This window comes from Vitis vinifera, chromosome 13 (genome assembly GCF_030704535.1).
Source record: "Vitis vinifera cultivar Pinot Noir 40024 chromosome 13, ASM3070453v1".
Lineage (NCBI taxonomy): Eukaryota > Viridiplantae > Streptophyta > Magnoliopsida > Vitales > Vitaceae > Vitis > Vitis vinifera.
Window position 1 is genome coordinate 1661130 of NC_081817.1, and position 15066 is coordinate 1676195.

At 36.9% G+C, this 15066-nt stretch overlaps 3 protein-coding genes across 3 annotated transcripts; 2 read left to right on the plus strand and 1 right to left on the minus strand.

Annotated features, from left to right (window-relative positions):
* Positions 1-1471: 1471 nt before the first annotated feature.
* LOC100246767 (glycerol-3-phosphate dehydrogenase [NAD(+)] 2, chloroplastic) lies at positions 1472-6023 on the plus strand. Its single transcript, XM_002275286.3, has 9 exons — positions 1472-1782; positions 2638-2774; positions 2932-3037; positions 3282-3483; positions 3579-3666; positions 4428-4575; positions 5134-5283; positions 5360-5509; positions 5666-6023. The coding sequence occupies exons 1-9, from the start codon at positions 1486-1488 to the stop codon at positions 5678-5680; spliced, it is 1293 nt and encodes a 430-aa protein (XP_002275322.2). The 5' UTR covers positions 1472-1485; the 3' UTR covers positions 5681-6023.
* A 97-nt stretch (positions 6024-6120) lies between these two features.
* On the plus strand, positions 6121-9280 carry LOC100241644 (pentatricopeptide repeat-containing protein At2g40720). The gene has a single exon (XM_010659869.3). The coding sequence runs from the start codon at positions 6446-6448 to the stop codon at positions 9011-9013; it is 2568 nt and encodes an 855-aa protein (XP_010658171.1). The 5' UTR covers positions 6121-6445; the 3' UTR covers positions 9014-9280.
* Positions 9119-15016, minus strand: LOC100241566 (uncharacterized). Its single transcript, XM_002280808.5, has 5 exons — positions 14510-15016; positions 11659-12589; positions 11248-11343; positions 10674-10810; positions 9119-9733 (listed from the first exon to the last, which is right to left on the minus strand). The coding sequence occupies exons 1-5, from the start codon at positions 14734-14736 to the stop codon at positions 9550-9552; spliced, it is 1575 nt and encodes a 524-aa protein (XP_002280844.1). The 5' UTR covers positions 14737-15016; the 3' UTR covers positions 9119-9549.
* Between the last annotated feature and the right edge of the window lie 50 nt (positions 15017-15066).

The window sequence follows — 15066 nt, forward strand, 5'->3', positions numbered from 1 at the left end:
TATTTTGTATGGAGAGGATGAGGTTGAGATAGTGGTGACTCTTCTTAAACCCTTCTTGTCATCATCCCTAAACTTAATGAATTAGTATGATTTAATTTAAATTATTAAGTATGTTTAGTAAAATGATTTTACGTAATAACTTAAAGTTTAAAATAATTTTGATAAATCGACAAAATAATCACATTTGTTTGTTTGTTTGTTTTTCTAACTTAATTTTTAAATAGCTAACACTCCTCCGAACAATTTCACTAATTCCTAAAATTTTGTCAATGGTTACAATGATAAAAGTTCAAATATATCAAATATCAAAAATAAGAAAACCAAATATATTATATTACAATCATAATATCAGGTCTAATAAAAAAAAAATTGGTGTATCAAATATCCAAAATAAGCAAACTAAATATATATCATATTAGAATCATTAGACAAGCAATATACTATGTTCATTACATAAATTCAAACCAAATTTTTAAAGTTATTTCCACAAGCTTTGAATTCATCCCTCCTGCTTTTGATCACTTTCTATATAGATTTTACAATATTTAATATTTTATCTTCTTATAAAATGCACTAATTGTTATATAATACCGTGGATTATGATAAGAATTTTCTCAACATTTTCATTCATTCTTTTGAAGAGTCCTTCAAAATTCTCTACTACATTCATTATTCTTCTATTCATTATTTTTTATAATTTACTATTTTTTTTTTTTTTTTTTGCTACTTTGTGGTTAATATTTCCTGACAATTTATTACCTTTTTTTAAAACTAATCAGAGTTTTACTAGACATCGATATAGAACATGTTGATGATTCCTCACCTTTAGAACCTATCACTCCTCGAAAACTGCGGTAACTAAAACTCCTCCATACAATACATATAATTCTTCAATATTTGTTAATAATTTAAAACAAAATGATTTAACTTCTAAATAATTTTGTTTTATAAGATAAACAATAAATTAGTCATATATACATGTATAAAACAACCATTTTAAGAATTCACCCAAATGAATAAAAAATTGCATGTATATTTTCTTCCTGACTTTCAACTAATCAATCAAAGGTTTCGGTTACAAAATTGTAATCGCGTCTTAACATAATACCGATTTACTCAACATGAAGTATTGTCTTTTCATATAAACTCGCATATTCTTAAATTATTTGAAAGTAATTTTCTAACTCTTCAAATCAAATATGAGCTTTAAAACTCTGCGTAATCTAAAATTTTTATTTACCTCTTAAACCGATCAACTAAAAATCTCCCAAGTCAAAGGAAGTGCTTCCAATTATTTTCAAAAGCTATTTTCAAAATTGTTTTCAAAAACGTTTCTAAGTTTTCAAATTTCGAACTGAAAAAACATTTTTTTCTAAAAGGAGCAAGGTGAGCAAGGGCCATGGAGCTTGGGTCTATTTATTTTCCCTGGGAATTATAAAATTAATAATTTATATTTATATAGAATGCAGCTCCAGGCTCCACCACATGAAAAAAGAGCAGAGGAAAAGCGAAGTCCATTCCTGTTGCTCTCAAAAAATGGTGGCGTCACGGCTACAACCACCGTTTTTGAACCCACTCTTCTCTTCAAATTATTATTCTTCTCACCCTCTTCCTTCACCATCAAGACCCACATTTCTGGCGCTGTCAGCCAACCCTCAAGAGACTTCAGAACCAGCCAAAGACCGCCAGAAAGTGGTGAGAATCGCCTGGGAGAAGCTGGTCCGCTGGTCCCGTTCTTGGCGTTCCAAGGCCAAGACCGATGTGCTTGAGCGCACCAACAAGGTTCCTTCCCTTAATCCATATAACTCCTCTAGTTTTACACTGTATCATCTTCTCTGGTTGCTCCATTCTGCATTTTTTGTGGGTTCTGTAATTGGGTCTGCAGGTTTGTTGAGTCACATTCTTGGGTTGTTCTTTGCAGTTTCATGAAATCCCTCTACTGGGTTAGCGGAAAAAGTTGTTTTGTTGGGTTGAATTTGAGTGGGTTTGTTACGAATTGGACTTTTGACCATTATGGTGGAATATGCCACACATTTCTTGTATTTGATATTGAATTTCTTGGTTTGGATTGGGTTAATTTAATACCTCAAAAAATTCTGTTATCTGGGGTTGGGTTTTATTGGATTGAATTTCAAGATTATTGGATGGAATCTTGGATGCTGCTCAGCTTGCAAGTTTATAGCTTTGCTAGTAAAACAAGTAGCATATTTGAATTGAGGTGACGGTTGTGAATTTCCTACTTTTCGTGTTCTGAATAATGAGTATATGCCATTATTATATATGGTTTCTTCTAACCAGATAGACTATGACTAAATTTGTTCAGATAAAGAAACTGAGAAAGCTACATTTTGAGATAAAAGATTGTAGGACAAAATAATAAACTTTCCCAATAAATATATCAAAATATTAGTAAAAGTTGACTTTGATTTTTACTCATCCGACCTTAGTAAATGGTGGCTCAAGTGTTTTCCTAATTGCCGGTGTATAGCACATTGTAAGCAGGCCAACCTGTTGAAGTAATTTGAACATGGTAAATTGAATTTCGTAATGAACCATAAATGTCTTTTTCATGACATATAGTCGTATACAGTTGCTTTTTTTTGTTTTTGTTTGGCTATAAACACTTTTGCTCGTTAGGTGGTGGTCCTTGGAGGTGGATCATTTGGTACGGCAATGGCTGCCCATATTGCAGCTAGAAAGGCTCAATTGGAAGTTAACATGCTTGTACGTAATTCTCAAGTTTGTCAATCTATTAATGAGAACCACTGTAATTGGTGAGTTTTCAGTCAACTGCAGGACTCGTATATCTGCAAGATGTATTAAATAATTAGGATATTGGAGCAGATTTGTCTTTTTGCTTTCCCTTTCTTTTTTCTTCTTTCTTTATTGAGGATTTCATTTTTAATCTTATTTGATGTTATTTCTTCTCAGTAAGTATTTCCCAGAACACAAGCTACCAGAAAATGTAATTGCAACAACTGATGCCAGAGCTGCTTTGCTCGGTGCGGACTATTGTCTTCATGCTGTACCTGTGCAGGTCTTTGAATTTACCTTAGTCTTCTGTTGCTTCTTTTATACTCAGAGCTTTTGCAATGGTCTCATGTAATGGCTCATTTCTGTACAGTCCTAGACTGATCTTGATGATAGTCTTGATCTCAGTGGTCTTTATTGCATGCTAATATAGTATCATATCCCACTGAATCAAGTTCTTTAACTTGTCCTATTATATCATTATGTATAAAAAGGAAGGAACTGCCTTTAACTGGTCTCTTTTATTGCAGTTCAGCTCGTCTTTTCTTGAAGGCATTGCAGACTCTGTTGATCCAACCTTGCCATTCATATCCCTTAGCAAAGGCTTGGAGCTCAATACATTCAGGATGATGTCTCAGATTATTCCCCAAGCTCTGGGGAATCCTCGACAACCTTTTATTGCACTATCAGGACCTTCGTTTGCATTGGAATTGATGAATAAATTACCAACAGGTTACTTGCATATGTCTTCATTTGCATACCTTCAATTTGTTTATTACTTGAAGGTACTGAGCATATTTATCTTGCACTCCCTTTATGTCCTGCAGCAATGGTTGTGGCATCAAAAGACAAGAAACTTGCAAATGCCACTCAGCAGCTACTAGCTTCTAGTCATCTAAGAATTAGCACATCAAGGTAGAGGTTCTCCTTTACATCAACTAAATTAATTATAAATTTCTTTTTATTAACTTTCTTGTTGTCTCTCTCCCAAAAGCCTTTTGACTGCGCTATTTTGAAAGGGTACACAATCATGTCTTGCTATTCCTCTGTTTCATGGTCCATATTTCATGTTGAATCATGGTCCAATCTTTATTCTTCCTCAATTGACCCCTTTGTTGCCTTCACATGGTCCATAGCTATTTATCTTCTTCATGTCCTGTTCTTGATTGATTCTCAGTCTACCTTTGATGAATGCTTCCATTTTTTATGTTTTGTCTTTCTCAACTTGCCACCCATCCACATCTTTATCCTCATTTTATCGACATGTTATTACTTGTTGGCCAACAGATTACATCATAAAGTTCTGCTGGTTCTTGTGGCTACCTCTACTACACTACATTCTAAAGCACCCCACTTCATCTACCTAGGTCTAATTCTACTAGAAGTATCATCTTTAACATACCCCTTGCATTTGTAAACCTAGATCATGGAAAATGGTTGCTCTTGAGAATTCTAGGCTCTCCATCTAATCATTGTGTTCTTTCATCTACCAACAGCACCTTTTTACCTAAACATTGTTTATATATACCTTAATCCCTCAATTATCTGGCCCTCCTCAAAATGTTGTTTTTAGGTTGGTTAAGTACTTGGTTCTCGTGATTAATGGTAGAGAAACTTGAAAGCCATACATATAGATTTTAGTGCACATGCTCAGCTCGTAACCTCAGATACTCCAGTGATGTTACAGGGGTGGAAATTGCAGGTGCACTCAAGAATGTACTTGCAATAGCAGCTGGTATTGTGGAGGGGATGAATCTTGGTAATAATTCTATGGCAGCTCTTGTTGCACAAGGTTGTTCCGAGATAAGATGGTTAGCGACAAAGGTACTTTAGTTATGCTTTAAACCTTGAACTTTTGTTTTCTGCCACAAGTCATTTTTTATGTCCAGATGTTTAATCCATTCATTTATGTAGTTAACACAAGTGGAGAATATTGTAATTGGCATTATTTTCTCTTTTGATGTTACTTCCTGAATGGAGACCAAATAGATGGAAGAAAAATTATGTGGGACAGGTGGATTTAGCCAAAGTCCTTGCTTCCAGTTGATAGGGATGAGATACTAATGGTGTAAACCTATTCTCTTTCACCAGAATTATGATGTGGTGGTCATCCATGAAGTTTTTCTACTAAAAAATATTCTCCATCTGTCATTAGGGACTATTTTTGTCTTGATCTTACCTTTTGCTTGCTTGATATGATGGCACAATTCATGTGTTCTCTCCTTGGCTTAAGTTGTATCAATTCATTTTGCTTCTTAGGATTCAATGATTTCTTTTGTGTATTTTGAATAATTTATGTTGGTAACAGAAATGAATTATGATGTTCACTGTTATCTCATACATTCCCCCCTGCTATTTTTTCTCCTCTCTTTCTTCATGAAGATGGGGGCCAAATCAACAACAATTATGGGTCTATCAGGAACTGGGGACATTATGCTTACATGTTTTGTGAATCTATCGAGAAACAAAACAGTTGGAATTCGTCTTGGATCAGGAGAGAAGCTTGATGACATACTGGGTTCCATGAATCAGGTGCTTGAAAATCTTCTTTGTTTACCTATTAAATTTTTGAGGATTGATGAGGTTACTTAGTCCCCATGCCTTCTAGGTAGCTGAAGGTGTATCAACAGCTGGTGCTGTGATTGCATTGGCCCAAAAATACAATGTTAAGATGCCAGTTTTAACAGCAGTTGCTCGGATTATTGACAATGAACTAACCCCAAAAAAGGCTGTGCTTGAGTTGATGAACCTACCTCAGGTACAAAGTTACAAAAAATATACCTACAAATCCCCTTTTTTCCATTTCAGTTTGGAAACTCTCTGGTGGTCTGCTATGTACCACCACCCTCTTTGTATCTTTGCCATCAACATTTTTATTTTTTGTTTCTAAAAGTATAATTCTTTTGAACTGTAGGTTGAAGAAGTGTGAAACCTCAGGCCTGAAAATAATACGAAAACCCTTTTGGGGGGACTGAAGTTCTATAGTTAGGTACCAAAATCTTCACTCAACTCAATTTATTCCGTGAATGAATCCCCTTGAATGTCAAGATCTAGTCACAGTTTCAAGTCTACTTTTCTTGTAAACCATTTCCAGTACCATTCTCGCCTAAATTTTTCAGGGAGATTTTGTCAGTCAGGTACTACATCTTAAAATTCATGAAGGTAAGAAAATTGCAAGAGTGAATGTGTCAAAGTAGTAAAACAATGAAATGCTGAGTATAGATGCCAGTGTTGTCATTGATTTCAATTGATATTTCTTTGTTGTTGATTCATTTTCTAGCCAAGAACTCATTCCATTGAATGATGAAATATGTTAGTTTTTTATAATTCTTTGCTGGTAATTCATTTTCAATTGATATTTAGCTTCTCTTTCCAGAGTCTCTGAAAGGGAAAAATTTTCCACCATGGATTACACAAAGTTTTTAAGATTTGGTTTCTGATTTAAAAAAAAAAAAAAGAAAGAAAGAAAGAAAGGGAGAAGAAGAAAAGGGACAGGAGAATGAGGATGGTGGTTTTTCTATCATAATTCTTCACAATTTATAGAGATATTTCCAGTTATAATAAAAAAATAATTGAGGGTGATATGGAAACGCAAAAATTGAATTAGGTTCATTGTTTTCATTTTTATAAATGAGAAGCTTGTGAAGGCTATTTTCATTTTCTCCTCCATACCCATGTTTACAGAGATGATGAGATGCATTTCAATCAATTCATTTCTAGAAAATTTTATAGTCTGAGACAAACAGAGGTCTCACCCTCGATCAATTCCAAGATCAAGGCCTTAGTTCAACAAGGAAAATATTCCCAAGCCCTGGAATTACACTCCAAAACACCCCATTCCGCTCTCACCACCGCCAAATTCACCTTCCCATCTCTTCTCAAAACCTGTGCCTCCCTTTCAAATCTCTACCATGGAAGAACAATCCATGCCTCCATTGTCACAATGGGTCTGCAATCTGATCCATACATAGCCACCTCTTTGATCAATATGTATGTGAAATGTGGGTTACTCGGGAGTGCACTCCAAGTGTTTGACAAAATGTCTGAGAGTAGAGACTCAGCTCCAGACATCACTGTTTGGAACCCTGTGATTGATGGGTACTTTAAATATGGCCATTTTGAGGAGGGTCTTGCGCAGTTTTGTAGAATGCAGGAGTTGGGTATTAGGCCTGATGGGTACTCTCTTAGTATAGTCCTTGGCATTTGTAACAGACTTTCATGGTACATGGCAGGGAGGCAAATTCATGGTTACATTATCAGAAACATGTTTGAGGGTGACCCTTATTTGGAGACAGCACTGATTGGGATGTACTCCAGTTGCAGTAGACCAATGGAGGCTTGGAGTCTGTTTGGTAAGCTGGAAAATAGAAGCAATATTGTAGCATGGAACGTGATGATTGGGGGGTTTGTTGAGAATGGGATGTGGGAAAAAAGCTTGGAATTGTATTCATTGGCTAAGAATGAGAACTGCAAACTTGTTTCAGCATCATTTACTGGTGCATTCACTGCTTGCTCTCATGGTGAAGTTCTAGACTTTGGCAGGCAGGTTCATTGTGATGTGATAAAAATGAATTTCCAGGATGACCCTTATGTCTGCACTTCCCTCTTAACCATGTATGCCAAGTCTGGATCAGTTGAAGATGCCAAAAAGGTTTTTGATCAGGTACTGGACAAAGAAGTTGAACTACGGAATGCAATGATTTCAGCTTTTATCGGTAATGGTCGCGCTTATGATGCTTTGGGGCTCTACAACAAGATGAAAGCAGGTGAAACCCCAGTTGATTCATTCACTATTTCAAGTCTTTTATCAGGTTGCAGTGTGGTTGGATCTTATGATTTTGGTAGGACAGTTCATGCAGAAGTAATAAAGAGATCGATGCAGAGTAATGTTGCTATACAGAGTGCATTGTTGACAATGTACTACAAATGTGGAAGTACGGAAGATGCTGATTCAGTTTTTTATACAATGAAGGAAAGGGATGTTGTAGCATGGGGCTCCATGATTGCAGGTTTTTGCCAGAACAGAAGGTTCAAGGATGCTCTGGATTTGTTCAGAGCCATGGAGAAGGAAGGAGTGAAAGCAGACTCCGATGTTATGACTAGTGTGATCAGTGCGGGTTTGGGACTGGAGAATGTAGAACTGGGTCACTTAATCCATGGATTTGCTATTAAGCGTGGATTAGAATCGGATGTCTTTGTCGCTTGTTCCCTGGTTGATATGTACTCCAAATTTGGTTTTGCAGAGAGCGCTGAAATGGTATTCTCTAGTATGCCAAACAAGAATCTGGTGGCTTGGAATTCTATGATTTCATGCTATTCTTGGAATGGCCTTCCAGAGATGTCCATTAATCTTCTTCCTCAAATTCTACAGCATGGCTTCTACCTGGATTCCGTCTCCATTACCACTGTCCTCGTTGCGGTTTCATCAGTTGCAGCACTGCTTAAAGGGAAGACTTTGCATGCATACCAGATAAGACTACAAATTCCATCCGACCTTCAAGTGGAGAATGCATTAATCGATATGTATGTGAAGTGTGGATGTTTGAAATATGCTCAGTTGATCTTTGAAAACATGCCCAGAAGAAACCTAGTGACATGGAACTCAATGATAGCTGGTTATGGATCTCATGGGAACTGCGAAGAAGCAGTCAGATTATTTAAAGAGATGAAGAGATCGGAAACAGCTCCCGATGAGGTAACTTTTCTTGCCCTGATCACATCTTGCAGCCATTCTGGTATGGTTGAAGAAGGCCTGAATCTATTTCAATTGATGAGAATCGAGTATGGGGTTGAGCCTAGAATGGAGCATTATGCGAGTGTAGTTGATCTATTGGGCCGTGCTGGACGCTTGGACGACGCTTATAGCTTCATACGGGGCATGCCAATTGACGCTGACAGGAGTGTTTGGCTATGTTTGTTGTTTGCCTGTCGAGCTCATCGGAACATGGAGCTTGGGGAGTTGGTTGCTGATAACCTACTGAAGATGGAGCCAGCCAGGGGCAGCAACTATGTGCCACTGCTGAACCTTTATGGAGAAGTTGAGATGTGGGACAGGGCTGCAAACTTAAGGGCATCTATGAAGGGGAGGGGCTTGAAGAAGAGTCCCGGATGCAGTTGGATTGAAGTGAAAAACAGGGTTGATGTTTTCTTCTCAGGAGACTCATCTTCCACAAGGAGGATCGAAATCTACAAGACATTGAGTAGTCTTAAGAGTAACATGGAAGGGAAAGGATGCTCCTATGAAGGGATTGAGGTGTGTTAAGATCCTGTTCGTGATGATTTCTAAATAAATCAAGATTTTTCAAGATTTTTCAATCGTTTCATATGGGCAGGACAGATCAGAAGAACAAGCAAGATAAGATAATTCTTTTTGTGATCAAGGAAACAGTAGGAGTAACTCTTTGTTTCTCTGCTTTCAAATTTGTCAAGATACAAGATTGAAACTTCATACACCCAACACCTGTTGTTGGTCCATTCTGACTTATCCGGTAACGTAATAATCAGTAAACTCATCTGATTTGCAAGAGTATTTTACAACATTAAAGTGCCCAAATGGCGATCATCCCAACATCACTTCCTCATCATGGGTGTACTGCATGAATTTACCCACTTAAAACCTATACGTACAAGTATGTGGGTGATCTGCCATTTAGACACTTCATTGTATTTTCTTGCTTTCCATTCTCTCAGTTGTTTTTACATAAAACGCGAGGTACAACAGAAAATACAGGTAAACTAATGGAGACAAGTGCTGATCAAACCTGTGATTCAATGGAGTACAAGAAGAAAAAGGGGCCATTATTCTCTCTTGTCTTCCTCGGGATCTTCTCCAAGCCCATACACGTGATCTGCTGCAATTGACACCTTTCTTTCCTTTCTTTCCAGCTTGGTTGCTACATCTCCAGCCACCTTAACTCCACTAGTTGTCAGTGAGACACCCTCCTCTTCAAGATCATCTCCCGCCTCCTCCAAGTATGCAAATCTACAAGACTCAGTCCTTGTCAGCTATAATATAAAGAAAGATGATCAAATGATAAGTTCGACAAGGAAGACCCCTCCACCCCATCACCAAACCAAACCTTCTACACAATAGTGATGTCACAATAATACAGAATAGGAATTGAGAAACAGGGTTCTGCTGCCTGACCCGGCCAGAACTCCCAAAGAAAATTTCACTGATCTATTCTACAAGAAATATGAAACTGGTACTTCATCCATCACCTTTGTGTGTATAGTTGGCAAACTATACAACTGAGAGGTATAATATCAAGTCAATAATTTTTCTTATAAATTGAGAGACATTTAATAGGTAGGGTGTGCTCTATTTGTAGCACTGTTTAATGTATTATCTATCTTGTTTTGTATATCACAAAAATAAATTGACACATTTAGAAACAGGTAGACACAAGACTGACACAAGTGTCCCCAAACACAGTAATGGGTTCCATAGATCAATGTTCAATGTTAATACAAGTTACCATCCTCTATCTGTCCAGCTGTCAAATGTCATTTATGTTCTAGGTCCTTCAGAAAATAATTAAACATATTATTAAGCCTCCATTTGGATGCACTTCCTGTTTTCTATTTTTAAAATAAGATTCAAGGACTCTTAGAGGCTTACATTGAAAAAGTAAGGACTTAAAAACCGTTTAAAAAAACTGATGTAACAAAAAGCTTTTACTACCTCAAATTTCCAAGTGATTTTTAAAGAGATTTTGCGTTTTATATAGAATTTATTATTATTTTCTTATTTTAAAAACAAAAAATAGGAAGTGTATCCACATGGACATTGAATACTTCAATCATCTTAATGTACATGAGTCCAGCAATGTCTTAATGACTATTAATCGAAGAAATATTCCATCCCAAAATAAGTCCAGCAAGTAGTAGCCTGCAAGAATGAGAAAGTTTCTAGAGCATACCTAGTTGGGTTATGTGATGGCGCCCACAAAATGCAAATCACCACCAAGATTATGTATGCAAGCAAAGTCCAGAAGGCTGGGATGATCCAGGCTCTACGCCAAAGTTCACTCAGTGGGTCGGATGCATTGAAGTACAACTGAACATATCAGATAACCTTGATTATAAGTACTCAACCAGAACAATATTTCATAGAAAAGGAAAAAAAAAAAGGAAAACACACACACACAGAGAACAGAGAGAGTTGTATATTTAAGATTATAAAGTAGCTGTTCCCAAGAGTTGGAAGATACTGGATTTATAGGGAGGGCTTAATAATCCAAGTACATCCTTCCAAAGAAAGAGGCACATAACTTGATGTTAAAATGTTAGTCAGCTTCATCCATTAGGATGGTGAAAAGTGAAAACTTCTAAAAGCAAGAAACTTTGGCATGCATGAGTGGTTAAATTACTGAGGTTGGAATTAAGAATTTAATTAAATTATCAGGTGTCATTTAAACATTAAACTGTCAGCTAAGTAGAGCAAGAGAAATACAAAAATAAAAACAATAACAAAATAGAGAAGCAAAAGACGACCTCATAGCCAATCCAAGCAACAGAGAGCAGCACTGATACCGCGAGTGCATTTGTAAACTTCCGGTAGAGCTCCATTTTGGCCATGCTTCTCCGCATCTATGCACATAGTGTACAGAAGGAGATGATCATCAAGCACAATGAACATAGGATATAATATACCAGGAAAGCAAATTAGTGGATCATCCATCTACCTAATTGGTACAGAGGAGAGACAATCTTTTTGATCCCACAAAAAGCTTCAAAGAAAAAAAAGATAATAGCTGTAGCTTGTAGCTACTCAGTAAAATTTAATACATGAGAACAGTTCAGTAAAACTCCCATTAAGAGGTCCAAACCTCTATAGAGGTCATCCATATTGATTTTTTACATTGTGGTAGCATGGACAGTTAGAGAGTAGAAGAGCAAGATTACCTGAAGCTTCTCCAGTGTTTTAGATAGCGAAGAAAATATCCAAAGAATAAAACAGGCATCCAGTAGTGCCACAGGTAGCACCAGAAAAACCTTTGCTTTTCCAGAGAAGTCATTGATATTCCCCAAATGTTCAACAAGTTCAAGTGCTTCCGTAGCCACAAAATACATGAAACCAAGGAGGAGTACCTTAGGGGTTATACCACCAAGGGTTGGCCGCACAACACCATAGCCCATTGAAACAACCAACAGAAGAAGGCGAGAGACAGTCTTCTTAACAGCACTAAAGGTAACTGCCCACAGGGTAATTCCCATTGGTCTGTTTCCAGTCGAATTGAAATTTGCATATTCAAAATACCAGAAAGCCATTTCACACATTCCCAGACCAATTACTGCTGTGATGTGGTAATGCAAGTGTATTATATCTTTCCAGTATTGTACAAACTGGAGAAACCAGACAAGACCTAGAACAAGGTAAGCTAAAGACATGAAACCAGAGAATGTCATCAGCGGTGCCATTTTACCAGGTAGATAACCATCTGGGTTTCTCCAAACTGTTCTTCCACTGAGTATCGTGCCTTTGAGTTGTGGATCACAAAACATAAAGTATAGATAGTACATGCCAGTACTGTTGATCTCAACAGTCTGAATCAGTGTAGCCTCTTCATTTTTTCCTTCAAAGGAGGTCTGAATCCGTTTGGGCCAGTCAGGGTTATTTGGATCTTGACGGATGATTACCTCTCCTACCTTGCAGGATCCTTGCTCAGCAAGTTTTGGGTTGCAGCATATCACATCAGTATTTTCATAAGAACCTCCAATCCTGCCCCTATCTTTGACTTCAACTATTATAGCTTCAATCAATCCAGTCTTCTGCTGCATCTCATTCTGCTTCTCAGTTGTTTCTTTCGTTCTTCGGAAGGTGATCGACTCAAACCTGAAATCACATTTAGCAAAAGAGAGAGAAAAACTTCTGAGTTGTTCCAGCTATAATACTCTAGTTATGAGTAGATATTGACATGGAAAATGGTTGTGACACATTCCTTTACTGGGATGTAAGCATCATGTGGCAAATTGGCAATGTATCTACCTTTTCTTTTCTTTTTCTTTTTTTCTTTTTTTCTTTTTTTGATGAGAAATAATAGTGCAGTATATTGAAGTAAGTAAAAATAAGTATAAAGAAGGATGGGAAATCCTCCAAAAAGTACACAAAAGAAAGCAAGAACCTTCAAGTTCAAGAATCTATATAACTATGAGGTTCCAAAAGCTATGTTCCAAGTGAGAATATACAAAAGCAATCTATCCTTGCTAGCCCACACCCTTGGAACTAGACACCAACATCTAATCAAGTTGGATCAAATTAAGACGAACACCCTCAAAAGTTGTCATAATGCCCAAAAGGAAGCTAAGAAATGAATTATGTCCCAAAGACTCTCTGAAGTTCTCGCCTTGTCCTAAAAAACCTTAGCATTCCACACAACCCACATTATAGCAAGCCAAGCAAACTACAACAACACCTTGCCTCTACTAGAATTTCTCAATCCTCTATATGAAATAATTTTCATGTCATATATACTCCTAGGAGGAACCCAATCCATATGAGTCAAGCTAAATAGTCCGTGCCAAAGCCCCAAACTCAATGGGCAATGTAAAAAGATATGATCTACCGTTTCACCACTTTCCATACACAACAAATAAACCTTAGGACTGAGGCCTTTGTAGGATCTTCTCAATTGTAACGTGTCATTGGTATTTACCTTTTTGAGTGCCACTAACCAAGCAAAGAATTTGACCTTAAATGGGGCTTAAAATTTCCAAACAAAATCAATAGGGAATGATGAAGTTGGATCAATATGGTTGGACAGGACTAAAAAGAATGACTTTACTGTAAATAAACCTGAAGAAAATAGGGACCAAGCTCTCAACTCATGACCAAATGGAGATAAGTGCAAGATGTATCTACCTTCAAATTTGTAAAACCACCATTCCGGTATATAAGAGTTGAGTAGACCATCAAAATAGATGGATGCATCACTCAAAATAAAATAATTTCAATTCCCCAAGGAAGCCACTGCACAACTCTATGTCATATTCCTTTGATCTTAACCAACAGTGAAAAAAATGCATTCGAGAAGCTTGAAAAATGGAAGTTTAGCGTACAATGTCAATATTCAATAAGGTTCATAGAGTACAAGACAATACCAAGACATCTGAGAACAAATGGACATGCATACCCAATCAAAGTGAAAAACAGATACAAATTTAAAAGCCAAACACATATTTCACACCCACAACTGGCCAGCCCAACCAGGAAGCTACTTAGACGGCTACCTAAAGCTTTACATGGGTAAAGGCCGAAATCTTCAGAAAAGGAGAAAAATAATAATAAATCTCTGAACTACGCGTAAGTATCAATTAGAAGTTCTACGATTCAAGTGGTTGACGGATTGGTTATCAAAGTCCTCCCGCTCTTGCCATTTCCACATAAATTGTATTCCCTTTATTTAACAAAAAAAAAAAAAAGAAAAAAAAGCTTTTGAACTCACAAATATATCCGCTAGGAAATTTGATTCTGGATATCAAAATTTCACAGAAAATAGATAAAAATTATTTTCGTCTAAAAAAACAAAAGGATTCCGCAATTCTCTATCTCCAAACAACTGGCTGAGCCACTGAAAATTTCAAAAAGGAAAAAGAAAAACAATGGAAAAGTGTTGGTGAACTCCCAATTGGAGAGCTATACCATCTTAATATCCGCAACATTGATGAAAACCACAATCTTTAAACACAATTCTTGATCATCATTGAAAAAAGAAAAAAGAAGGGGAAAAAAACAAGAGAGAGATAGAGAGAGTACCTGATGAAAGACTTGCCATTGAGAGGCTTATCTTCGGAATTGGGGTGAGGGAGGTGGAGTTTGGAAGCGTAGAGACCCTCGCTGCCGCCATGGAAGAAGTAGGAATTGAGACGACGACTGAAACCTTCATTCCTGTACTCGTGGATCGAAGCTTGGACGACTGTGGCGGAGGACCACAGTAGCATAAACCCTAGGAACCGCACCAGATCCCACCCCCTGTAACGCATTTCTCTTCCCTTCTCTCTCTGTTTCTCAAACTTTACTCACATGGAGACGGAGACAAACACCCATACATATCATAATTTTAATAATTAAAATACAATCATCTTTATGATTTTATTATTATTAAAATTTATGTATTGGTCCTAATTTTTAACAAAAAGAACGTTTGACTAATTTTTATTTTATATTTAATCGTTTACACTTAATATTAAATGAGCATTAAGAGACATGTTTAGAAGAGGTCGAGAGGTTAATAGCGCCATTGACTGAAAAATACTAAAACTACGGCCGTTGGACTTTACAGAAACCCATCTATTTAATACGGCCGTGTCTTT

Excerpts from the sequence above, each read along its gene's own strand:
- LOC100241566 (XM_002280808.5), bottom strand. The coding sequence starts at position 14,736 with ATGCGTTACAGGGGGTGGGATCTGGTGCGGTTCCTAGGGTTTATGCTA. Across the intron at positions 12,590-14,509 it reads AATGGCAAGTCTTTCATCAG|GTTTGAGTCGATCACCTTCC; the intron begins GTACTCTCTCTA and ends ATGTGATTTCAG. Across the intron at positions 11,344-11,658 it reads AAACACTGGAGAAGCTTCAG|ATGCGGAGAAGCATGGCCAA; the intron begins GTAATCTTGCTC and ends CTATGTGCATAG.
- LOC100241644 (XM_010659869.3), top strand. The coding sequence starts at position 6,446 with ATGCATTTCAATCAATTCATTTCTAGAAAATTTTATAGTCTGAGACAA.
- LOC100246767 (XM_002275286.3), top strand. The coding sequence starts at position 1,486 with ATGAAAAAAGAGCAGAGGAAAAGCGAAGTCCATTCCTGTTGCTCTCAA. Across the intron at positions 2,775-2,931 it reads AATGAGAACCACTGTAATTG|TAAGTATTTCCCAGAACACA; the intron begins GTGAGTTTTCAG and ends ATTTCTTCTCAG. Across the intron at positions 3,667-4,427 it reads CTAAGAATTAGCACATCAAG|TGATGTTACAGGGGTGGAAA; the intron begins GTAGAGGTTCTC and ends CAGATACTCCAG.